The 19,006-nt window shown below is 35.3% G+C and overlaps 4 protein-coding genes across 8 annotated transcripts in view; 2 read left to right on the top strand and 2 right to left on the bottom strand.

The window, feature by feature from the left end:
- Positions 1 to 13,265, bottom strand: part of LOC126750675 (tRNA (guanine(37)-N1)-methyltransferase) — a 53,008-nt gene extending 39,743 nt beyond the window's left edge. The window contains exons 1-7 of one of the 4 annotated variants that reach the window (XM_050460351.1): positions 13,109 to 13,265; positions 12,862 to 12,924; positions 12,768 to 12,801; positions 11,081 to 11,265; positions 10,673 to 10,900; positions 10,554 to 10,619; positions 10,437 to 10,499 (exon numbers count right to left, since the gene is read on the bottom strand). In XM_050460351.1, coding sequence (XP_050316308.1) covers positions 10,437 to 10,499; positions 10,554 to 10,619; positions 10,673 to 10,900; positions 11,081 to 11,265; positions 12,768 to 12,801; positions 12,862 to 12,924; positions 13,109 to 13,160 — 691 coding nt within the window. In that variant the 5' untranslated portion in view covers positions 13,161 to 13,265. Of the gene's footprint in view, positions 1 to 9,994; positions 10,378 to 10,436; positions 10,500 to 10,553; positions 10,620 to 10,672; positions 11,266 to 12,767; positions 12,802 to 12,861; positions 12,925 to 13,108 lie in introns of those variants that run through there. The other 3 variants (XM_050460349.1, XM_050460353.1, XM_050460348.1) reach the window with 3 other exon arrangements.
- Positions 131 to 4,315, top strand: LOC126750673 (dynein axonemal assembly factor 1 homolog). The gene is made up of 9 exons (XM_050460345.1): positions 131 to 293; positions 347 to 528; positions 580 to 711; positions 767 to 1,005; positions 1,059 to 1,123; positions 1,436 to 1,521; positions 1,580 to 1,753; positions 1,808 to 2,032; positions 2,094 to 4,315. Exons 1-9 carry the CDS (start codon positions 193 to 195, stop codon positions 4,190 to 4,192), a joined length of 3,303 nt encoding a protein of 1,100 aa, XP_050316302.1. The 5' UTR covers positions 131 to 192; the 3' UTR covers positions 4,193 to 4,315.
- A 116-nt stretch (positions 13,266 to 13,381) lies between the features above and the next one.
- Positions 13,382 to 18,950, top strand: LOC126750678 (uncharacterized). Its single transcript, XM_050460356.1, has 5 exons — positions 13,382 to 13,548; positions 13,608 to 13,874; positions 18,193 to 18,396; positions 18,450 to 18,635; positions 18,759 to 18,950. The coding sequence occupies exons 1-5, from the start codon at positions 13,488 to 13,490 to the stop codon at positions 18,842 to 18,844; spliced, it is 804 nt and encodes a 267-aa protein (XP_050316313.1). The 5' UTR covers positions 13,382 to 13,487; the 3' UTR covers positions 18,845 to 18,950.
- LOC126750674 (peregrin) overlaps positions 18,874 to 19,006 on the bottom strand; it is a 93,761-nt gene continuing 93,628 nt past the window's right edge. For both annotated transcript variants that reach the window (XM_050460347.1, XM_050460346.1), the window contains exon 22: positions 18,874 to 18,993. The gene's annotated coding sequence lies outside the window, so the exon portion shown is untranslated. The remainder of the gene's footprint in view (positions 18,994 to 19,006) is intronic.

Consider the following 19,006-nt stretch of genomic DNA (forward strand, 5'->3'; position numbering starts at 1 on the left):
AATTTCCCGCCATTTTCATTTTTGAATTTTTTGTCGACCGATATTTTTTCCCCTTTCTTAATTATTTAGATCTACATAAAATAAAACCTGATATGGCCTAAGTCTATCGACCTAACACCTTTACAGGTAGTTGTTTTATTGTTGTTTAATCAATAATGAAATCATCAATCAAAAGCGAAACTTGAAGGAGAAATGGCACTTATAGTGGAAAATTCTACTGTAACTACCGAAAAAACGCAAAGTGACGAAAATGCGAAATACACTGGTTTGGACAGTATCTATAAAGGACCCAGGTATGCTTTTATGTGCCATACAAATCTATACCATTAATAACTTTTTATTACAGGATGACCAAAGAATATATAAAAAAACATTGCAAGGAACAACGACTATATCAAACACCCCACCTGAATGACGTCTTATATCTCCATTTTAAAGGGTTTTCTTACATAGAAAACTTAGAGGAATACACTGGACTAAAGTGCCTTTGGTTAGAAAATAACGGAATCAGAGAAATCAGCGGATTAGGTAACAACTCATAATTTAGCCCACTATATGCTTTATTTACAAGTTTTCCAGATCATCAGACCGGTTTAAGAAGCCTATTTTTGCACTACAATCTGATCAAAAAAATTGAAAACCTTCAGTGCTGCCCTGACTTAGACACTTTGAATCTCTCGCACAATCAAGTAAAAAAAATTGAAAATCTGGGTAAAAAATCCGTTTTGTAATAAAATATCTTACATTCAATCACAGTTTTCATTAGAATCAATTAAAATCCACACCTTAAACATGTCCAACAACTATGTGGAATCGCTAGAAGACTTTGAGCACCTAGAAAAACTTGTGGAACTCTCAGTCTTGGATTTATCAAATAATCACATAGAAGACCCATTGATTGTTCAAGTGTTGGGCAGCATGGTCGGACTAAGAGTTTTAAATCTAATGGGAAACCCTGTTATAAGAAAGATCCCTGCTTACAGGAAGACTTTGATACTTGCTTGTGTAAGTTTGACATGGATTAGAGGCAGAGAGGATTTAAATTATTTATTTTCTAGAAAAACCTTCAGTACTTGGATGATAGACCAGTGTTTCCTAGGGAGAGAGCCTGTGCAGAAGCATGGTTAGTAAATAAATTAACTTGATATCACAAATCATTCAGGGAACATACTATCAAGGTTTAACCAATGTTTGAGGGAATTTACCTGCAATATTAGTTTTGAAATGTTGAAGGAATGTTTCGCGATAATATGTTCTGAATAGAGCAAAAATGTTTTAGTTTCCTAATTTTTTATACTAACCTGACAATATATGACAAACAGGGATATTCAAATTGCTGACATAATGTCATGAAATTGAACAATTTCCTGAATGTTCTTAGAATGTTCACCGATATTTTAGAAATTTTAAAATAAAAAAATATATTTACTTATAGGGAACGTGGAGGCATAGTTGAGGAACATGCAGAACGAAAACGTTGGGTCGACAGAGAAAGACAAAAAATCATGGATAGCGTTAACGGTACCGCCTTCATCTTTAAGCTATATATAACCAACAATCACATTAAAATATCTTCTAGCGTTAATTAGAATTAGGGATCAGAGGAGAGCAGAACGTCAGGCTCAGGAAGGCTCTCAAAACTCAGACAGTGGCTTTTGTACTTCACTTGCTGACTCCGAAAGCGAAGCTGAGAGTCTTTCGCAAGCTCATTTGGAAGGATATGCTGAGGGAGCAAATAATAATGAAACCCTTGGTATTATTATGTAAGTTTTAAGGCATTTAAAATTTAAATGAGTTTTCATTACAGATGATGGTGTCTCACTTCCACAAGCAAGTCAAGATACATCCTCTGAAGAAGAACAAGTGTACAACTATGGCAAATCAGTGGTTGAAGATGAAGAGCGACAAGCCAATGGTGCAGATGAGTCTGAATCTGAATCTGATGATGATAGTAACGATTTTATGACTGATAAACAGACTACTGAGGACTATTCAGCTTATAGGACAAGAATTTTTGACTTTTCTAGAAAGAGTGAGTTACGACTATATTTTAAATTTAATTATTGAGAAAATAATTTTACATTTTGAAATAGTTCCTTATCAAAAGAAGCCACTCATCCAAGAAATTGATGAACCACAACCTTCCACCAGTAAGGAGGGCTTATTGGATGAAGAACAATTGGTCTCTCCTAAAGAAAGCCAACCAGAAGAGAAAGAAACAGACACCACAAATTCAGCCGGGCAGTTTCAAATGATCATTGACGATATGTGTAAGATAATTGATAATAATCAATATGAAAGAACGCAGGTTCAGTCTTATATTGAACCAGAAAAGAATTCAGTTTCAACTGAAGACAAAACTGCTAGTTGCCTCGAAACTAAAGAGAGTGATATATTACACACAACAGTAGCCAAAGATCACAAAGAATTAATGATTGAGAAAATTAACCCTCAAGAAGAAATTAGTGATGAACTAGAAGCTACAAGAGAAATCTACTCTACGGAAGATACAAGTCTAGTAGATCAAGACAAATCAGTAGGTATACCTGAAGAGGAGATAGATGAAGCACAGATTCTAGAAGCCCAAGAAGAAGCTACTTTAATTGAAGAATCTACTTTAACTAATAGTACTTTAGATGTTGTGGATAATGAAAACATCATTTTAGAATCTGTAGAACATTATGTCGATCAACATGCAAATGAAGAAACACAACTTGAGAACCCGTTCAGGCTTCTTTTAAGTGCAAGTGTGGAAAGTTCTCTAAAATTAACCACTAATAATTGCGATCATGGTGATTCTAACGTATGCCAATGCAAAAAAGGTAATAACACTTCAGCTGACTGGTGCGATCGTTGCAACTCTGACGTATGTCAATGCGAAAAAGATTATGAAGAGCAAGCGGAAATGGCCAAAAAACAACGTCCACGCAGTATCTTTGTAATGCACAATATCCCAAACGTGCCTGATGATAGTGACGATAGTGAAAATTCCGAAGAAGAAACCGATTATCAGCCACAGTTTTTGAAAAATATAGATCAAAGTGAGGAAATAAAAATTACTTGCAACGAAATTGGTGAGGGCGATTTTACTGTGCAAGTAAAAACGAAAGAAGAGTTAAAAGCGTGTCTGTTGGCCGAGGGTAGTGGTAAGCCAAAAGAAGATCCTAATGAGGATAAGAGCTATAGGGAGCTTTTGGAATGGGACATTAAAGTGCCTGATCAAAACAGGATGATTTTAAAACCCATTGAGAGGAAAAGGAGCACTGAAGCTGAGAAGTTTAAAAGTGAGTTGTGCCAAATGATTTGCCAGACTAATAAACCTGTAGAAGAACCTCCAGAGTACTTGGCTGTTCCCCCAAAAGATATTGCTGAAAAAGATGATAAGATTTTATATGCTAGAAGCTCTTCTAGCGCTAAAGGTACAGAGGTTACAGAAAATGATATTGCTACAACTTTAAAAATTTCCCAAAATATTGCTGTGTATGAGCAAAAAGATGGCATAATGTACCAGAGTAAGCAAGTTGAATCTAGCGATGCAGATAATAACATGGTGATCAAGGGCAAGATCGCTGAAGTACGTGAAAGCATGAAGGAGTTTAATAGAAATTTTGAAGAGTTCAATGAAAGATCTAGATTAGCTAGGGAGAAGCTTATCCAAGAATATAATGAGGCTCTTAATAAAGAAATGAAGATTGTTGATAAGTTTTTGGCTATTCAGCAAGAGTCTCCCAAAAGCGAACCAATAAGGCAAATAAAGATTTCTGGTCAGAGAGAGATCACTGATGAATATTTAAAGAAGCATTTTGAAGAGATGGGGATGTTTATGCCAGAAGATATTGAACAAAGAAAAGTAGTAAATAAGCCTCAAACGAGACCCTCTGAAGAAGTAAGACGACCAAAGGAAGGGTATGTAAGTGTAACTGAAACAGAGAGAAGATTCTTCGACCAGTTGGACACAATAAAAAAGATCGTGGAAGATGAGGAGGAAGAGCAGAGAGAGAAGCAGAAATTGGAGCAAGAAATGAAAAATAAGTATGATAGAGAGCAGATTTTAAAGCAAACCTTAATGGAAAATATTGAGGAACCAACAGAAATAAAAGACAATGCGGAAGATAATGAACAATTATGCGTTGTGACAAGAAATGTTATTTGTTCGTTAGAAATGCAACTTGCGCAAGATAAGAAGAGTTAGAGTAAACTACAGATCAAACTTATTTGGATCTTATAATGTATTAGGAACTAGATGACCTTATGGTTTAATAAATATCACTGCTGTAGTAATATGCAATCTTGAAATAAACGTTTTATAGTTTCATTGCTGTTTTATAATAAATTTAGTATAGTGAAAGCTTTTTTCATCGACCAACTCAAGCCATATCTTGCAAGGAATACAAAAATCTCATCCATTCTTCTCAAAGAGGCTAACGTATAAGATAAAAAACACAGACACGATCTCACAACATATAATAATGGGCTACACGTGTTTCGCTCTAGCTATAGAGCATCATCAGGCCTTTAAAAGTCATATCACAACCTTCCCACTACATAAATATTCTAACATAATTACTCTAAACTAAAAATTTTTGTTTATTTATGTAGTGTGATACTGTTTTGAGTGAAACACGTGTAGCCTGTTATTATATGTTGTGAGACAGTGAGTATGTGTTTTCTTTGTTTTTATGAATCTTGTAAGGGATGGTTATTTTGTATCAATTACCATGTTTACACGCAACCGTTAATGCACATTAGCGAAATGCGAATTAAGATAAAACGTTTATTAAATATGTGGATGATCTCGCTGTAATGCGCATTAAGGTGTATACCGGAGAAGATTCAAATTCACATTAATTTCAGTGCTGCCAACTAATAAAAATTTGAAAACCGAAACAGGCACAAAAAAGTTTCACTTTGATTTTGTCATGGTGTGTCTTATCGCGTTTTCGCAAAATTTAAGGAATTATATTCTTTTATCAGATATATTTGTACTCAATCTCTTAAATAATTTAATGATAAGTAATTTATCATTAAATTATTTAGGTTGACAATAAAAAATAGCTGGCTAATTCGCATTAATGTGTCACAGGTAAACTAGTAAGTATCTAGTCCAACCACGAACTTGACCACTACTAGGGGGCCGCCATTTTGCGTGATTGTATCCTTTCGATGTTGGTCACTGTGACAAATTTGAAATTTTAGTTGTGCCAATTGTAGGGAAACAAATCAATTAAAGTTTTTGAGAAGTTATGTTTACAAAACTACAAAATAGAAAGTTACATTTAGTTAAGAATTTAAGACGCAACTAGTTAGATCTGTGAAGTCTTTCCTATATGTAGCTTTCATTTTGTATTTTTAAAAACATAACCTCTCAAAAACTTTAATTGTTTTGTTTCCCTACAATTGGCACAACTAAAATTTGTCAGAGTGACCAACATCGGAAGGACACAATCATGCAAAATGGCGGCTTCTAGTAGTGATCATTTACTTTTCATTGAACTGGTAGTCCAGGTATATTTACTTAAGTTCGTGAGTCCAACCTATAGACAAGAAATGGATCAGTGAAACTTAAAAATGAGTTGTATCTTAAGGCTATTGGTGAAGAACACGATAAGATGTTATAGGCTAGAAACCCACCTGGGATATCTAGCTGGGCGGACAACTTGTACATATATATCAATTAAAGTAAAATATCTGTGTGTATGAGGGAAACTAGAGAGCCTGAACATCTCAAACAGGATTTATTTCCCTATTCGATCTTCCCAAGGACGATGTAACTAGGAAATATCACTTGTGAGGAATTTCGCTACAAAAACGGATAGTAAGTCACTGGAACAGTCACCCAGTCACTTACATCGAATACCATCAGATAGTTCAAAGACCGAAAAAAACAAAATGAGCTGGTGTATTCGGGCCTGGCACTAAATACTCAGAGCCGCTAAGTAAATATAGGAAAATGCGCTCAATTAGTCCTGAACAAACAATATCTCAAGCAAGAATTCGCAATCTTAACCGACAGTCAAGGGACTGTTTAGGTAAACTTAATCAGCTAGAAAAGAAAAATAAAGTTACAATATTTTTGGGCACCTGGGCACACGAATATTTTGGCAAGAAAGGATTCCAGCTTTCAGCTTGTGTGACTGGAAGAGAACATCTTATATACAGGGTGTTTCAAAAGTCATGGTCCAAACTGAATGGGGGGGTAGGGGAGGCTATTTGGAATCACAATAACCCCCTATGTTGTTATCCGATTTTTGATGGTTTAGAAGTTATAGCTGTTTTTCAGTTTTTTTCTATAATTTACTTCTGGCTTAAAAAATTGTTTTTTCTATGTCTGGGGCTTTATTTTTTAAATATATTTTTTTGTTTTTATTCCAACAAATGTCGAGTCTTTTTAATAAAAGTGTAGTGTAATTTTTTGTTTGTTTCGCTGCAGAAAATCTTGTTTAATTTGTTTTTGGATTCTTCAAAAATTTTAACAATTTAATGAAGCACTACACAGTACACAAAGACCTACAGGAATTTAAACCAATGTTTAAAAACTTCCTACTATTTCTAGTCTTTCAATAAAAACATTTACCTTATAGTGTTTATTATTTGATCAATGTATGTTAAGAAAAATTAAACATAAAAGAAATAAAATCATACTACATTTTTTGCTTGCATACCACAAATTTGGTACTTTTTAAGTGCGCTTGACCTTCAAATTGGAATTCAGAATGCTATCAAGAGCTACAAACAAAAATGGTATTCTCACATGGACCATTTTAAATAGCCAAACCGACTATTGTTGGTATTTTCTGTATTGTTTTCTGTTTGTCTTTAGCTATCGTGTTAATCCATTTTTTTTCTGTTTTCTGACCTATTATACCATTAAAGTAATAATTAATCTGCATCGAGATGCCGGATCGGTGTACCCCACGGGAATATGCTGAAATGCCTTACATTTATGGATTGTGCGGTGGGAACGCTCGCCTTGCTGCAAGAGAGTATCGTGATCGTTATCCGGATCGTGAACGCTTTCCCGATTATAGAGAGTGTTCATATGAGTACATAATTCATATTTGCGGGGAGAAATACCTGTTGATGTACAACAAATAGGCAGACCGCGGTTGGATGATGAAGAGGTGCTTGCTTTGATAGAGGCGGACCCTTCTACAAGTATTCGTAGAATTTCTAGAGCTACTGGATTAGCTATAGCTACGATACATCGCATGTTGCGGAGGAATAACCAGCATCCATACCACGTGCAACGTGTTCAAGCCCTCTTACCCCGTGACTACGCGCCTAGAGTAGCATTTTGCAGAGAAATGCTTCGACGCTGTCTGCAAGACCCGGACTTTTTTGACAGCATTTTGTGATCCGATGAGTCTTCATTTCAAAGACTTGGTATATTTAATATTTACAATATTCACTATTGGGCTGTAGAAAATCCGAGAATAATAAGGCAAGATCGCTTCCAGTACCAATTTGGTGTAAATTTGTGGGCAGGAATTCTCGGTGGTAAGCTGATTGGCCCTTTCGAGTTACAGGTTAAATGGAGAGAGCTACCTAGATTTTTTAGAACACCAACTTTATGACCTTTTGGAAGATGTGCCTCTGGAATTACGGGCAAGAATGTGGCTGCAATACGACGGAGCGCCAGCGCATAGTGCACGAATAGTCGGAGACTATCTAAATGGTGCTTACTCAGATCGTGGGATAGGCAGAGGAGGAGTGGTATCGTGGCCGCCGCGCTCACCTGACCTTAATCCTCTTGACTATTTTTTATGGGGATACTTTAAAGAACTTGTATACCAAATGGAAAATAATACTGAAAATCAGCTTCGTCAAAAACTGCGAGATGCAGCAACAAGTTTACGAAACAATGCTCGAGCATTTAGAAACTTAAAAAGAAATTTTATATGTCGTTTGTGTATAAGAGCCGGCGGCGGCCATTTTGAACGTCTTTTTTAAATAAATGCCAATGAAATATTCGAAGTTTTATTTTAGCTTTTATTTCTTTTACGTTCCATTTTTCTAAAAATTTACTTAACTTATATTAAACAGATAAAGACCTTTAAGTTAAACGTTTCTATTGAAAGGCTATAAGCTGTAAGAATTTTTAAAACATTGGTTTAAATTCTTGCAGCGCCTTTATGTACTGTGGTGCCTCATTAAAACGGTAAAATTTGTTTTTAAAGAAACCACAAAAAAAATTAAACATGATATTCTGCAGCGATAATACAAATTTTTTTTATGATATACTTTTATTAAAAAGACTTGACATTTCTTAAATAAAAAACTAAAAAAATATATTTAAAAAATAAATCCCCAGACTTAAAAAAAAAATTATTTTTTAACCCAGAAGTAAATTATAGCAAAAAAGTGAAAAACAGCTATAACTTCTAAACCATCAAAAATCGGATAACAACATAGGGGGTTATTTTGATTCCAAATAGGCTCCCCTACACCCCCTTTCAGTTTGGACCATGACTTTTGAAACACCCTGTATATTAGCTTTCAAAAATGGAAAAACAACATAGAGAACGCCCCTGGGATGATCTTCCAGTGTTGAAACAATCCAGAATGTTCCTTGGAACCATCGACCCAAAAAGAACCAAAGCTCTAGTAAACTAAAACTAAACTATTTAATCTCATAGGTTTTTTTAACATGGCATTGTCACCTTCGAAATCACCGCAGGCAATTGAAACAGACAAGTGAATGCAGATTCTGTGGGGAAGAGAAAGAGAACTCAGAATACCTAGTAACTAACTGCATGCAAAACCGATGTCAAAAATCGTGGCATACATCTTGGCAGCTATGAAGTTTTAATCTTTTATCAAAGCAATAAGATTGTACAAAGTAATTCGAGTTAAGACTAACATCGAGCAGTAATTAGAAAGGGGCATACAATAAAAATGTGCCAAAATATTGCTGTATATGAGCAGAAAGATATAGAGGCATACTGTAGGTACGTACCATAGAAAGTAAACTGAATCTTCTGGAATCAGAGACAGATCACTGATGGATATTTAAAGAAGCATTTTAAAGAGATGGGGATGTTTACACTAGAAGATATTGACTGAAAAGTTTCAAAGTTACAAGCAAACAAAAACCTCGGAAGAAGTAAAACAATTAAAGGAAGGGTATGTAAGTGAAACTGAGAGAGAGAAGATTCTTTGACCAGTTAGAAATGCAACTTGCGCAAGACATTAACATTTTTTGGTATATAATATATTAGGAACTAGATGACCATATGGTTTAACAACTATCATTGCTATAGTAATATGCAATGTACTATACTATCTGAACTAAACGTTCAGATAGCATATTACCAGTATAGTTCCATTGCCTTTGTATAATACATTTATTATACTAAAAATTTTTTTTTTACTTTGTCATTGAACCTAAACCAAATCTTGTAAGAGATACAGAAACCTCCTACGGTGAACACCTTGAAGTTTGATGAGTATTTTGTACCAATAACAAATCCAACCATCGGACAGGAAAAGGAGCAATGAAGCTCAACATTTTACAAGTTTTTGATTTGATATGCTAGAAACTTTTTAACAAAGAAGATAACAATTAGATTTTTACTGAAAGAATGAAGAGAATGTTGCTGTATAGCTTAGTACTCTGTTAATTTAAATTGAGACGATTTTTTAAAATGTTAAAGGTTTTTGACATAGAGCCAAATTTACAACTGAGCAAATTCCAATACTTGAGTGCTAATTTTTTTATATAATTCAAAAACTTCTTAAGATTTTATTTAAATTCTTTCACTGGATAAAGAAATTCCTGATTCTATAAATAAAACCCATTGATATGTCCAAATCCTAACTGAGTTAATTTGATAAATTTAAGTATAACAAACATTTTTACTCAACGTCAAAAAACCTTTAAGTTGGAGCAATTCTTCTCCAACATAACATCTTCACATATAATTTTTTTTAATAGTCTTTGTTTCAAGTTTCATTAAAGGATGAGGTCATTGTTTAAATAGAAACAACAGTCATATTAAATTTTAAAACAATTTATTCCCACTATGTACAAAAAACAAAATGGTATGCACTAAATCTAAATATAATGCCTACATAACTCAAAAAAAAATCGTATCCATAATTCGTAGCCAAATGGTCAAGTTACAAACATTTATATCACAGCTTACATATTATGATTCTGCACGTGGTGCTGCCTGTTCTCGTGCACAGCACTCTCCTTCACGTGATGGTGCCTCTCTTGGTGTCCATTCACAGTTTGGTGATGTTCCCTATTTTCGTGATGGTGCGCCCTGTTGTGCTCATGATGGGCGCGGGCGTGTTCGTGATGGTGTGCGCGATCATGTTCGTGATGGTGAGCCCGGTCATGTTCTTTATGAGAGTGCTGATGCCTCTCATGTTCTATAAAGTTGCATATATTTTATTTAAAACTAATCTCTTATTTTCTTCGGATTAATTACCTGTCTGATGGTGAGCAGCATGTCTGCTGTGGAATCCGTGTCCATGGTGTGATCTGCTTGAGCCTAAAAATTTACCTCAACAATGTTGTTTCTCAACAAAACAAACAAAAAACTTACCGGTCACTGGGCCACCGGTATACGTGGTGCCTCCAGAAGTGCAGTAGCACGGACAGGCCGGATATTCTAGAAGAACCAAACTATAAATCATCCTCCTTACCACCATAACCACCACTTACGAGTAGAAGAATCAGTAGTTGAAGATTCACCAGTTGAAACAGTGGTACTTTCTGAGCCGGACTCGGTAGTACTGCTCTTATCCCCTCCTGAACTTGTCGTGCTTTCGGAAGTAGTGCTCTCTCCAGATGCCTCGGTAGTAGTACTCTCGTTACCTCCCGAGGAAGATGTGGAGGACCCGTCTGAAGAGCTTGTAGTGGAACCAGAAGCACTTGTGGATGTACCCGAGCCTCCAGAAGAGGAAGTGGTCGTTTCAGAGCCTCCGGAAGTGGAAGTGGTCGTTTCAGAGCCTCCGGAAGAGGAAGTGGTCGTTTCAGAGCCTCCGGAAGTGGAAGTGGTCGTTTCAGAGCCTCCTGTGGAGCTTGTAGTAGAACCAGAACCGCCGGACGAGCTTGTGGATGAACTTGAGCCTCCAGAAGAGGAAGTAGTCGTTTCAGCGCCCCCTGAGGAGCTTGTGGATGAGCCTGATCCTCCGGATGAGGAAGTGGTGGTTTCAGAGCCTCCGGTTGAAGCGGTTGTAGTGTCACTTCCGCCCGAGGAGGAAGTGGAGGAAGTTCCTGATGAAGGAGTGGTAGTAGTCGAGCCTGAGCCGGGGCTAACATGGGGTTTAAATAGGTTAAAGGTTTTTTAGAGGAACAATCTAAGGTTTTATTCATTTTAAATTTCACTGTTTTGTGCATGTTATTTCTGTACGGATATAGTTTATCGATGCCATTAGCTCAACTCAAGCTATAGCCATAATTGTAGTAACTGGACAGTGTCGGATGATGTTTTATATACATGTCTGGCAAGGCACCTCAGATTTTCGATGCCGTAATCAATGTATTAACTTCCAATCACGTAGGACATTTCTCCTACTCTCCCTTAATAACGAGTTAGCCATAATTCATAGTAAAGAAGGCGGAAAGGCGTCTGTGCAACAATGCAAAAATATATTTACCGCCACTGGTCAGTGCCGGTGGAGAATCGGTGAAACATTGTTGTTCTTTCTTTAACTTAAATGTTGTGCTTATGATTTTCTGTGGCATGTTGCATGGGTATTTCGGAATCCAAGAATGGTAGGAATTTTATTGTGCGACAATAAAAAACTTTCAAATGTATCCATCCCTATAAAGCTTAAAACATTATTTAACGATAGAGTGCGTTTCTAGCACAGTTCTTTTACATTTGGAGATATGACCTCCCAAATTTTAACAAATAATCAAAATTTAGGTTTTAAGTAAAAAATTGACAATAAAATTTAATTTTTTGCAAAAAAATTAAATTTTAAAAGTTATTTTTTTACGAAGCCTTGAGACGTGTAGTTAGATGAGGAGGGTGAACAGATGAAACGAGTTTTTGTAATTTGATAAAGATATGACATGCACTATGCACGTCAAAATCAACGAGGATCAAAAAACAGATAAAATCAAAATAATAGGCGATACCATATTCTTAAAATTATTTCCCTTAGCGCTGGAAAATGCCTTTAAATCGATATAATAGAAAACTAAAGGCATAAATATTAACGGGGTATTTTTGAACTATCTCCGATTTAGCGATGACAACGTCCTAATAAGCAGAAACATGCAAGAACAGAGGGGTATACTAGAAGAACTTAATGATGCGTCGAATTATGTCTGATTAAAACTGAATATTTGGAAAAATAACATAATCAGTATGACCGCAGAATACATATATATATTGTGCAACGCCAAGAAACTTGAAATTGTAGAGGAGTATATTTATCTAGTGTCCGCCAACGATCTGAGGATGATGCAAAGCACTACGGAGCGAACGATGGTTGGCATCAGTCTTAGAACGAAAAATCCGACAACGAACCAAAGTCGTTGATATAGTAACATTTAGTGTTAAATTGAACTGGCAATGGGTAGGGCATGTGGCTCGACAGGATCAATCAAAATGGACACGTAAATTGACACATTGGCGTGCACATGCGTGAAAAGATGTGGTGTTTCCAAGAGGGCTTGATGATATCAAGCAATAAATAGAAAACAGGTGGTTCAGGACAAAATAGTGTAGACGAACATGAAGCAGGTCCACATCCAGAAGTGGACAACTGTTATAAGACAGTTTTGTTCCCTGTAAAATATTTACCTGACGGTGCTTGAAGAACCGCTCACATCTCGACCTAGAAACATAAAAAATGTATGTAAACTCTCAGTATATACCTAGAAAAATATAAACATACATACGACTGTGCAGTAATTCTGCGATGCAGAACGTGATAAAGACTTGTGATGTTGGGCACCATCTAAAAAAATTACATATTAAAATATCCAGTAAGAAAATAATGGTTTAAAGGATATCAAGCTCGATTAACATGCACTACATGTTAACATATTAGGCATTTTTGTAACTATTCTGAAGATTAATTAATATTATTGACATACGTCCAATGCTTTACACAAAGACAACAAAATAACAAATATACTTACCAGAAATAGCAACAAGCACCAAAATACTAAAAATGGTAAGTTTGAACCCCATTTTCACTTATTTTTTTATGTCAAACTAACGGGCTTGTTAGCTATTGATGACACGACTGATTTCAAAATACCCCATCGACTTTTATACTAATTTTTAAGTCACGCAAACAAAATAACTTAAAGTTTTTAAACATTTTTGTGATTGTGATGTTTAACCTTGAAACTGATAGGGAAGGTATTTGGAAAATTATATGCAAATTCACATACCGTACAGGAAAGTCATTGCTATGAAATTCAACGTTTTGCCTTGAATTAACTTGATAGAAAAGTGGTGATTTTCAGCAATTTTAAAATACATTTTATCATTTTAAAACTCCTAGAAAGCACTATGCGGCTCTCAGGCTTCCCATTTGGTATACTCCTCATATTCCTGCAATTCACAAATGCAGGTAAAGCAAGACAACCAATAAACTCCTATAAACTATTTTCGCGTAATTTTGTTTTTCAGTTTCACATAAATTACATCAAACAAGAAATCAAGCGCCTAAAAAATGCGATTTGGTATGTCCAGGGGCTGCCCCAATACCCCTTCCGTCCAGTTTATTACAAAATTGTACCGGCTCGGGTACAAACCCTGAAAGTACCACTACTAGTAGTACAACAAAACGACCTTCTACAAGTAGCACAACTGAGAGTAGTGAGGAAGAGGAAAGTTCTGAGCAAAATGAGGAAGGGGAGGGTCGGATAGCGAAAAGGCAGAAGAAAGAGAGAAGTAGTAAGTAAAGCTCTTCTTCTGGAGTAATCTGTGATATAAATACATATAAGGTGTCCGAGACAAAACAGTCCACCCTAAAAATCTTAAAAAATAAATTGTTTAGTCAAAAAAGGGTCGAATACGTCAAATTTAATTTAAGGGGACATTTATTGACAAAAATTGCGTTTTTAAAAAAATAAGAATAGGGGTCAAGTGATACCTTAAATTAAAGATAATTTTATTCTCCCTTTTATATTAAATTTAACAGGTTCGGCCATTTTTGGCTAAACAAAAATAACATTTTTCAAAATCTATAGGATAAACTGTTATGTCTGGGACACCCCGTGTATATTTATATGCTACTAGCTGAATGCCCGCGGCGTTGCTCGCGTGGAATTTGAAAATAAAACTCTTACTGAAGGACTTCTTTGTAAACAACATTTTTTGTTTTGCCTTCTTGTAATATGTAAAGATATCAATTTTCAACGCCATGAGTTTAAAATCAAGGAATTTTCGGAGAAGAAGTTTTTACCCTGTTTCACTCCTTCAGGGTGGCGGAATTGTCGAGATTCTGTTGTTTTCATTAAATTGAAGTGTTTTGCAGTTTTTTTTTTCCGAAAAGCAATGAATTTAAGGCTAAAAAAAGATGTTAAAATCTTAAAGGGTGGTTTTAACCCTTTAAAAAAAAACAAAAAAATGGAAATTAGGTAAAAAAATAAAAAAAAATTACGTGTTTCATCGGTTTTTAAAAAAAGTACATAGTTTTAAAGCTATGATACATAAGGGGTTTCAACCCCTTTCCGATGGAATTTCAAAAAATCCCTTCTTAGTGGACGCCTACATAACCATAGGAATGTTGTCCCCAAATTTCATATTTCTAGGTTTTACAGTTTGGGTTGTACGTTGATTATCAGTCAGGACAAGTCTATACAGTGCATCCCAAAAGTTACGTACGAAGGCGTACAACTGTATGACAGCTGTACGCCAAACCGATATTGTCAAGTGTGAAGTGTACGAGCAAAGTTGAGGTTTTCACAATGGTAAAGTTAACGGAACGAGAAAAAATTGAAATTCTGTGCATGGTTGGGTTTGGTGATAGAACACGTACTCAAAGAGAAGCTGCTCAATTATTCAATGAAATCCATCCTGATCGTCCTCCGATATGTCAAAAGGTGGTGAGTAGAATAGAGGCTAAATTTAGAGAATTCGGTCATGTTAGAGATCTGCCGAAATCTGGTCGTTCTGCTCGAGATGAAAATGAACAACTTGACGTTTTGCTTTCTTTGGAAGAAAATCCATGCACTCCTCTATCGCAGATTGGGGCAAATTTACACATGGCGAAATCTATAGGTCACCAAATAGTTAAAAAGCACAAATATCACCCCTACAAAGTTATTCCTGTGCAGCAGTTATTTGATGACGATTTCGATAGGCGAAATAAGCGTTTTTTTGTGAACGCTTACAAAACATGTGCAATCTAAATAATAATTTAGTAACAAATATAATTTTTTCGGATGAAGCCACGTTCTGTTTGAATAGTAGTGTAAACAGACAAAATTGTCGATATTGGGCAACAGAAAATCCGCATTAGATGATGAAGGTAAACACCCAGTACCTTCAAAAACTAAATGTGTGGTGTGGAATAGTGCGCGGAAGAGTAATAGGTCCCTTTTTCTTTGACCAGACTTTAACGGGACAAGTGTATCTCGATTTTCTCCCATTTGAATTAGTTCCAGCATTACTAGCTTTATTTCCAAATCCATTGCACCCAGACTATCCTGACGAAGAACTAATTTTCCAGCAAGATGGCGCTCCTCCACACTATGCTGCCACTGTGCGTACATTTTTGGATGAAACCTTTCCCAATCGGTGGATAGGAAGGAGAGGACCCACCGAATGGCCTGCTAGGTCGCCTGACCTAACACCAATGGACTTTTTTTTGTGGGATACCTCAAGTCGAAGGTATTTGTTAATAGGCCAAATAATCTAGACGACTTGAAAGAGAGAATTCGCAGAGAAGTGCGAGCCATAACTCCGGAAATGATTGAAAATGTGCAACGAGACTTTATTGATCGCCTTGGATATTGTCAAGCCGTGAATGGCAACTATTTTGAACATTTAACTTAATTTTTGTTCTTTTTTTATTTGTTACATGAATCGTCTTTTTTTCGATAACTGTTGACTTTTAGTGTGCTTTTATTTGAAAAAATGAAGTTGATGGTCGTAATTTATTTTTGAGCAACCCTGTATATACAAACTTCACGTACAAAAATGAAAGCAACTTGAAATAAAAATCGACGGGTCCGAGCGTTATTTTTATATGAATTTAAGACATAACTTTTGGCAAAACCTTCTTTATCTCTAGCCACGAACATCATCACATGGGCAATTATTATTGTGTGTTTCTTGGCTTTCTTGCTTAAAATGGTTTTGTGACTTGTATTTTGAACTTGTGGTAGTTCATTTATTTGGTTAGTCTGTGGATAATAATATATTGCTTTATAGCTTAATATACATAGGGAGGAATATGGAAAATTGGTGTAGGTATTTGTCTCCCTACTTGTAAACAATATGTGGTAAGTAAGTAGTTTAAGTCAGGGTTAGGAGTTGTAGTAGCCGGTAGTAGGTAAGTTTATATAATATTTGTGTAACATTTGTACATTTTTAACATGCCAAGTCCATGCTGTGTCCCTGGATGCAAATCCAATTACAAAAATCATTAGGTGCAGGCGAGGGAGCTGAATCGGTGTTTGGTTTTCCTAAAGATGAGCAAATTAAAGGTAAATGGCTGAAAGCAATTCCTAGAGACAACTGGACTCCTATTAAGCATTCTGTAGTTTGTGCTTAGCATTTTGCCCCCACTGACATCATTCGGGAGGATATTTATCTTTTGCCAAATGGCACAATAACAAAAATACCTACTAAAACTCGATTAGTTCCTTCAGAAGTTCCTCAAATTTTTCCAAATTTACCTGGATATCTTTCAAAAAAGGTTCCTCTCCCTCGAAAGAGTCCAGAAGAAAGAAATAAAGAACATGAACATCGTCTTGAACTCAACAATCTTGAATTTGAACAATCAGATCTTATTACAAATGTTCATATAATAATAAATAATTATCTTAAAAAAATTAATATTTCAGAGTTGTGGAATGTAAAAATAGTTAATAATTTAAAAATATGTTTTTACACCTTAAATTTGACTAATACTTGTTTAAATATGGCTAATCAAGTCATAGTAGAGAGCGACATGAAAGTAAAAGTGTATATAAATAGGAATGAACTGACCCATATTGACCTGAAATGGATTTTACCTTTTGAATTGACACTAAATAGGTGGTCTCAGCTAGAGAATTTGTTGTCTAGATATAAATCTCCTAGCTGTGAACCATCAGCTCAAGAATCTTTTACCTTTAATTGATCAAATAAATCTCCTGTCAAAGCATAAACGTTATTCACCATCAACCATTGTGATGTCTTTTATGTTATATACTTCCTCGCCTTGCACTTATGAGATGTTGAGAGACTTTTTCACACTACCCACTAAAAGACACATGCAGTAGTATTGATGTATTACCAAATACTAATAATGCACAAAAATCCGATAATGTTACCACAAATTATTTGAACATTGTATCTTTAACATCCACAGAAAAAGTAGTTAACCTATTAATTGATGAAATATATATTTCCAAAAGATTGGATTATCGAGGGAAGAGTCTAATTGGTGTAGCTGCAAATGATACTTCATTAGCTCAAACTGTATTAGCTTTCATGATATGTACTCATTTCTGTAAGTGTTTTTGACGACATTTTTGATGATACTTAACTTTCAATTTAAAACAATCATTGTTTCACATTTATTATGTACCACACTGTATAATATGTAATAATTCAGGCTTTGCATGTTAATTTACAATTTAACACTTTTATTTACCATATGTAGAATTATTATTCGAAAAAAGCCAAAAAAAATATTTGATCAATAATAAGTAAACATCCAGAGGTAAATATTTTTTGTTGTTGTTTAAATTGGGATATAATCTTGATATTATGAAAATAAAGTAAAAAAATCATATCAAATCTATTTTCCAATGAATAGCATAATGCCTTCAACAAAACGGGCATTTCTGTTAGTAAAAAAACTTAAAATCATTGCCGAGTCCCGTTAAATACGGCTAATTATTCGATCCGGAAGCATAAGCCGTTCGCGGTGTGGCCTTGCGATGTTCGCGGCTAGAGTAAAGAAGGTTGTGCTTTTGGGATGCACTGTATAGAGATAACGAAGGTTATCTTCGTGTATGTAAAACCCAATATTTCAATAATTTTTTACTTTTTTAAGAATCTACTCATCAACATCTTCGGAGGCGAAGTCACCAACAACGTATGCGAAAACACACGCTCATCCTAAAACCAGAAACCAAATCCCAACTGTTTAAAAACCACAAGAATTTAAAAGAAAAATCACAGTTGGATGGGTGTTACGTGCTATGCGATGGTGCCCCCAGTTCTCTGCCTCCCGGAGGGCCACCTTCAGAGACTGGAGGTATTCATAAAACAAGTCTTTTTATGTAAATATCATAAGAGTATACTTTTTAGGAGATTCTGGAGAAGATTCAGCGGATGACAACTATGTAGAGGGCGAAGATACACCTATAGAGATCGTTTACGTGCCCCCCAATGAAAATAGTAACAAAAGGCCCTCAGAAACGTACGAGATAAATAATTATTTGGTGGATCCAGTGCCTGCTTTTGGGTTTGGATTTGATCCCTTATTTATGGAAGGTAATTAAGTGCAGAAAATGTAAATATCACCCATGAAAATTATTCTGGTCAGGAACGAAAATTTTTAAAACTAGAGATGAAAAGTTCTCTTTTTTCTAAGGACTAATAAATTGCTTTTTTCAGGTAAACATAAAAATGTAATGAAAAGAAAAAGCCACCGCATAAGAAAAATCACTGATCATAACAAACCGATAAAGTCACACAAGTAATTTTAAATGTTTACAAGGAAACATCTGCCTCTCATTTTAAATTTTTATTTACTTACTTGTAACACTTTGTACCAAAACCAATAAATTAATTAAAACTTATAAACAATTTAATTTCTATCATATTTTACCCAGGTCGGCAATCGGTTCAACTGAAAATAAAAA

The sequence above is a fragment of the Anthonomus grandis genome, chromosome 2 (genome assembly GCF_022605725.1).
Source record: "Anthonomus grandis grandis chromosome 2, icAntGran1.3, whole genome shotgun sequence".
NCBI lineage: Eukaryota > Metazoa > Arthropoda > Insecta > Coleoptera > Curculionidae > Anthonomus > Anthonomus grandis.

Bases quoted from the DNA above. Each gene is read 5' to 3' on its own strand.
- LOC126750678 (XM_050460356.1), top strand. From the start codon at position 13,488: ATGCGGCTCTCAGGCTTCCCATTTGGTATACTCCTCATATTCCTGCAA. The intron at 13,875-18,192 runs GTAAGTAAAGCT...TACTTTTTTAAG, and splicing joins GCAGAAGAAAGAGAGAAGTA to AATCTACTCATCAACATCTT. The intron at 18,397-18,449 runs GTATTCATAAAA...TATACTTTTTAG, and splicing joins GCCACCTTCAGAGACTGGAG to GAGATTCTGGAGAAGATTCA.
- LOC126750673 (XM_050460345.1), top strand. From the start codon at position 193: ATGGCACTTATAGTGGAAAATTCTACTGTAACTACCGAAAAAACGCAA. The intron at 294-346 runs GTATGCTTTTAT...TTTTTATTACAG, and splicing joins AGTATCTATAAAGGACCCAG to GATGACCAAAGAATATATAA. The intron at 2,033-2,093 runs GTGAGTTACGAC...ATTTTGAAATAG, and splicing joins TTTTGACTTTTCTAGAAAGA to TTCCTTATCAAAAGAAGCCA.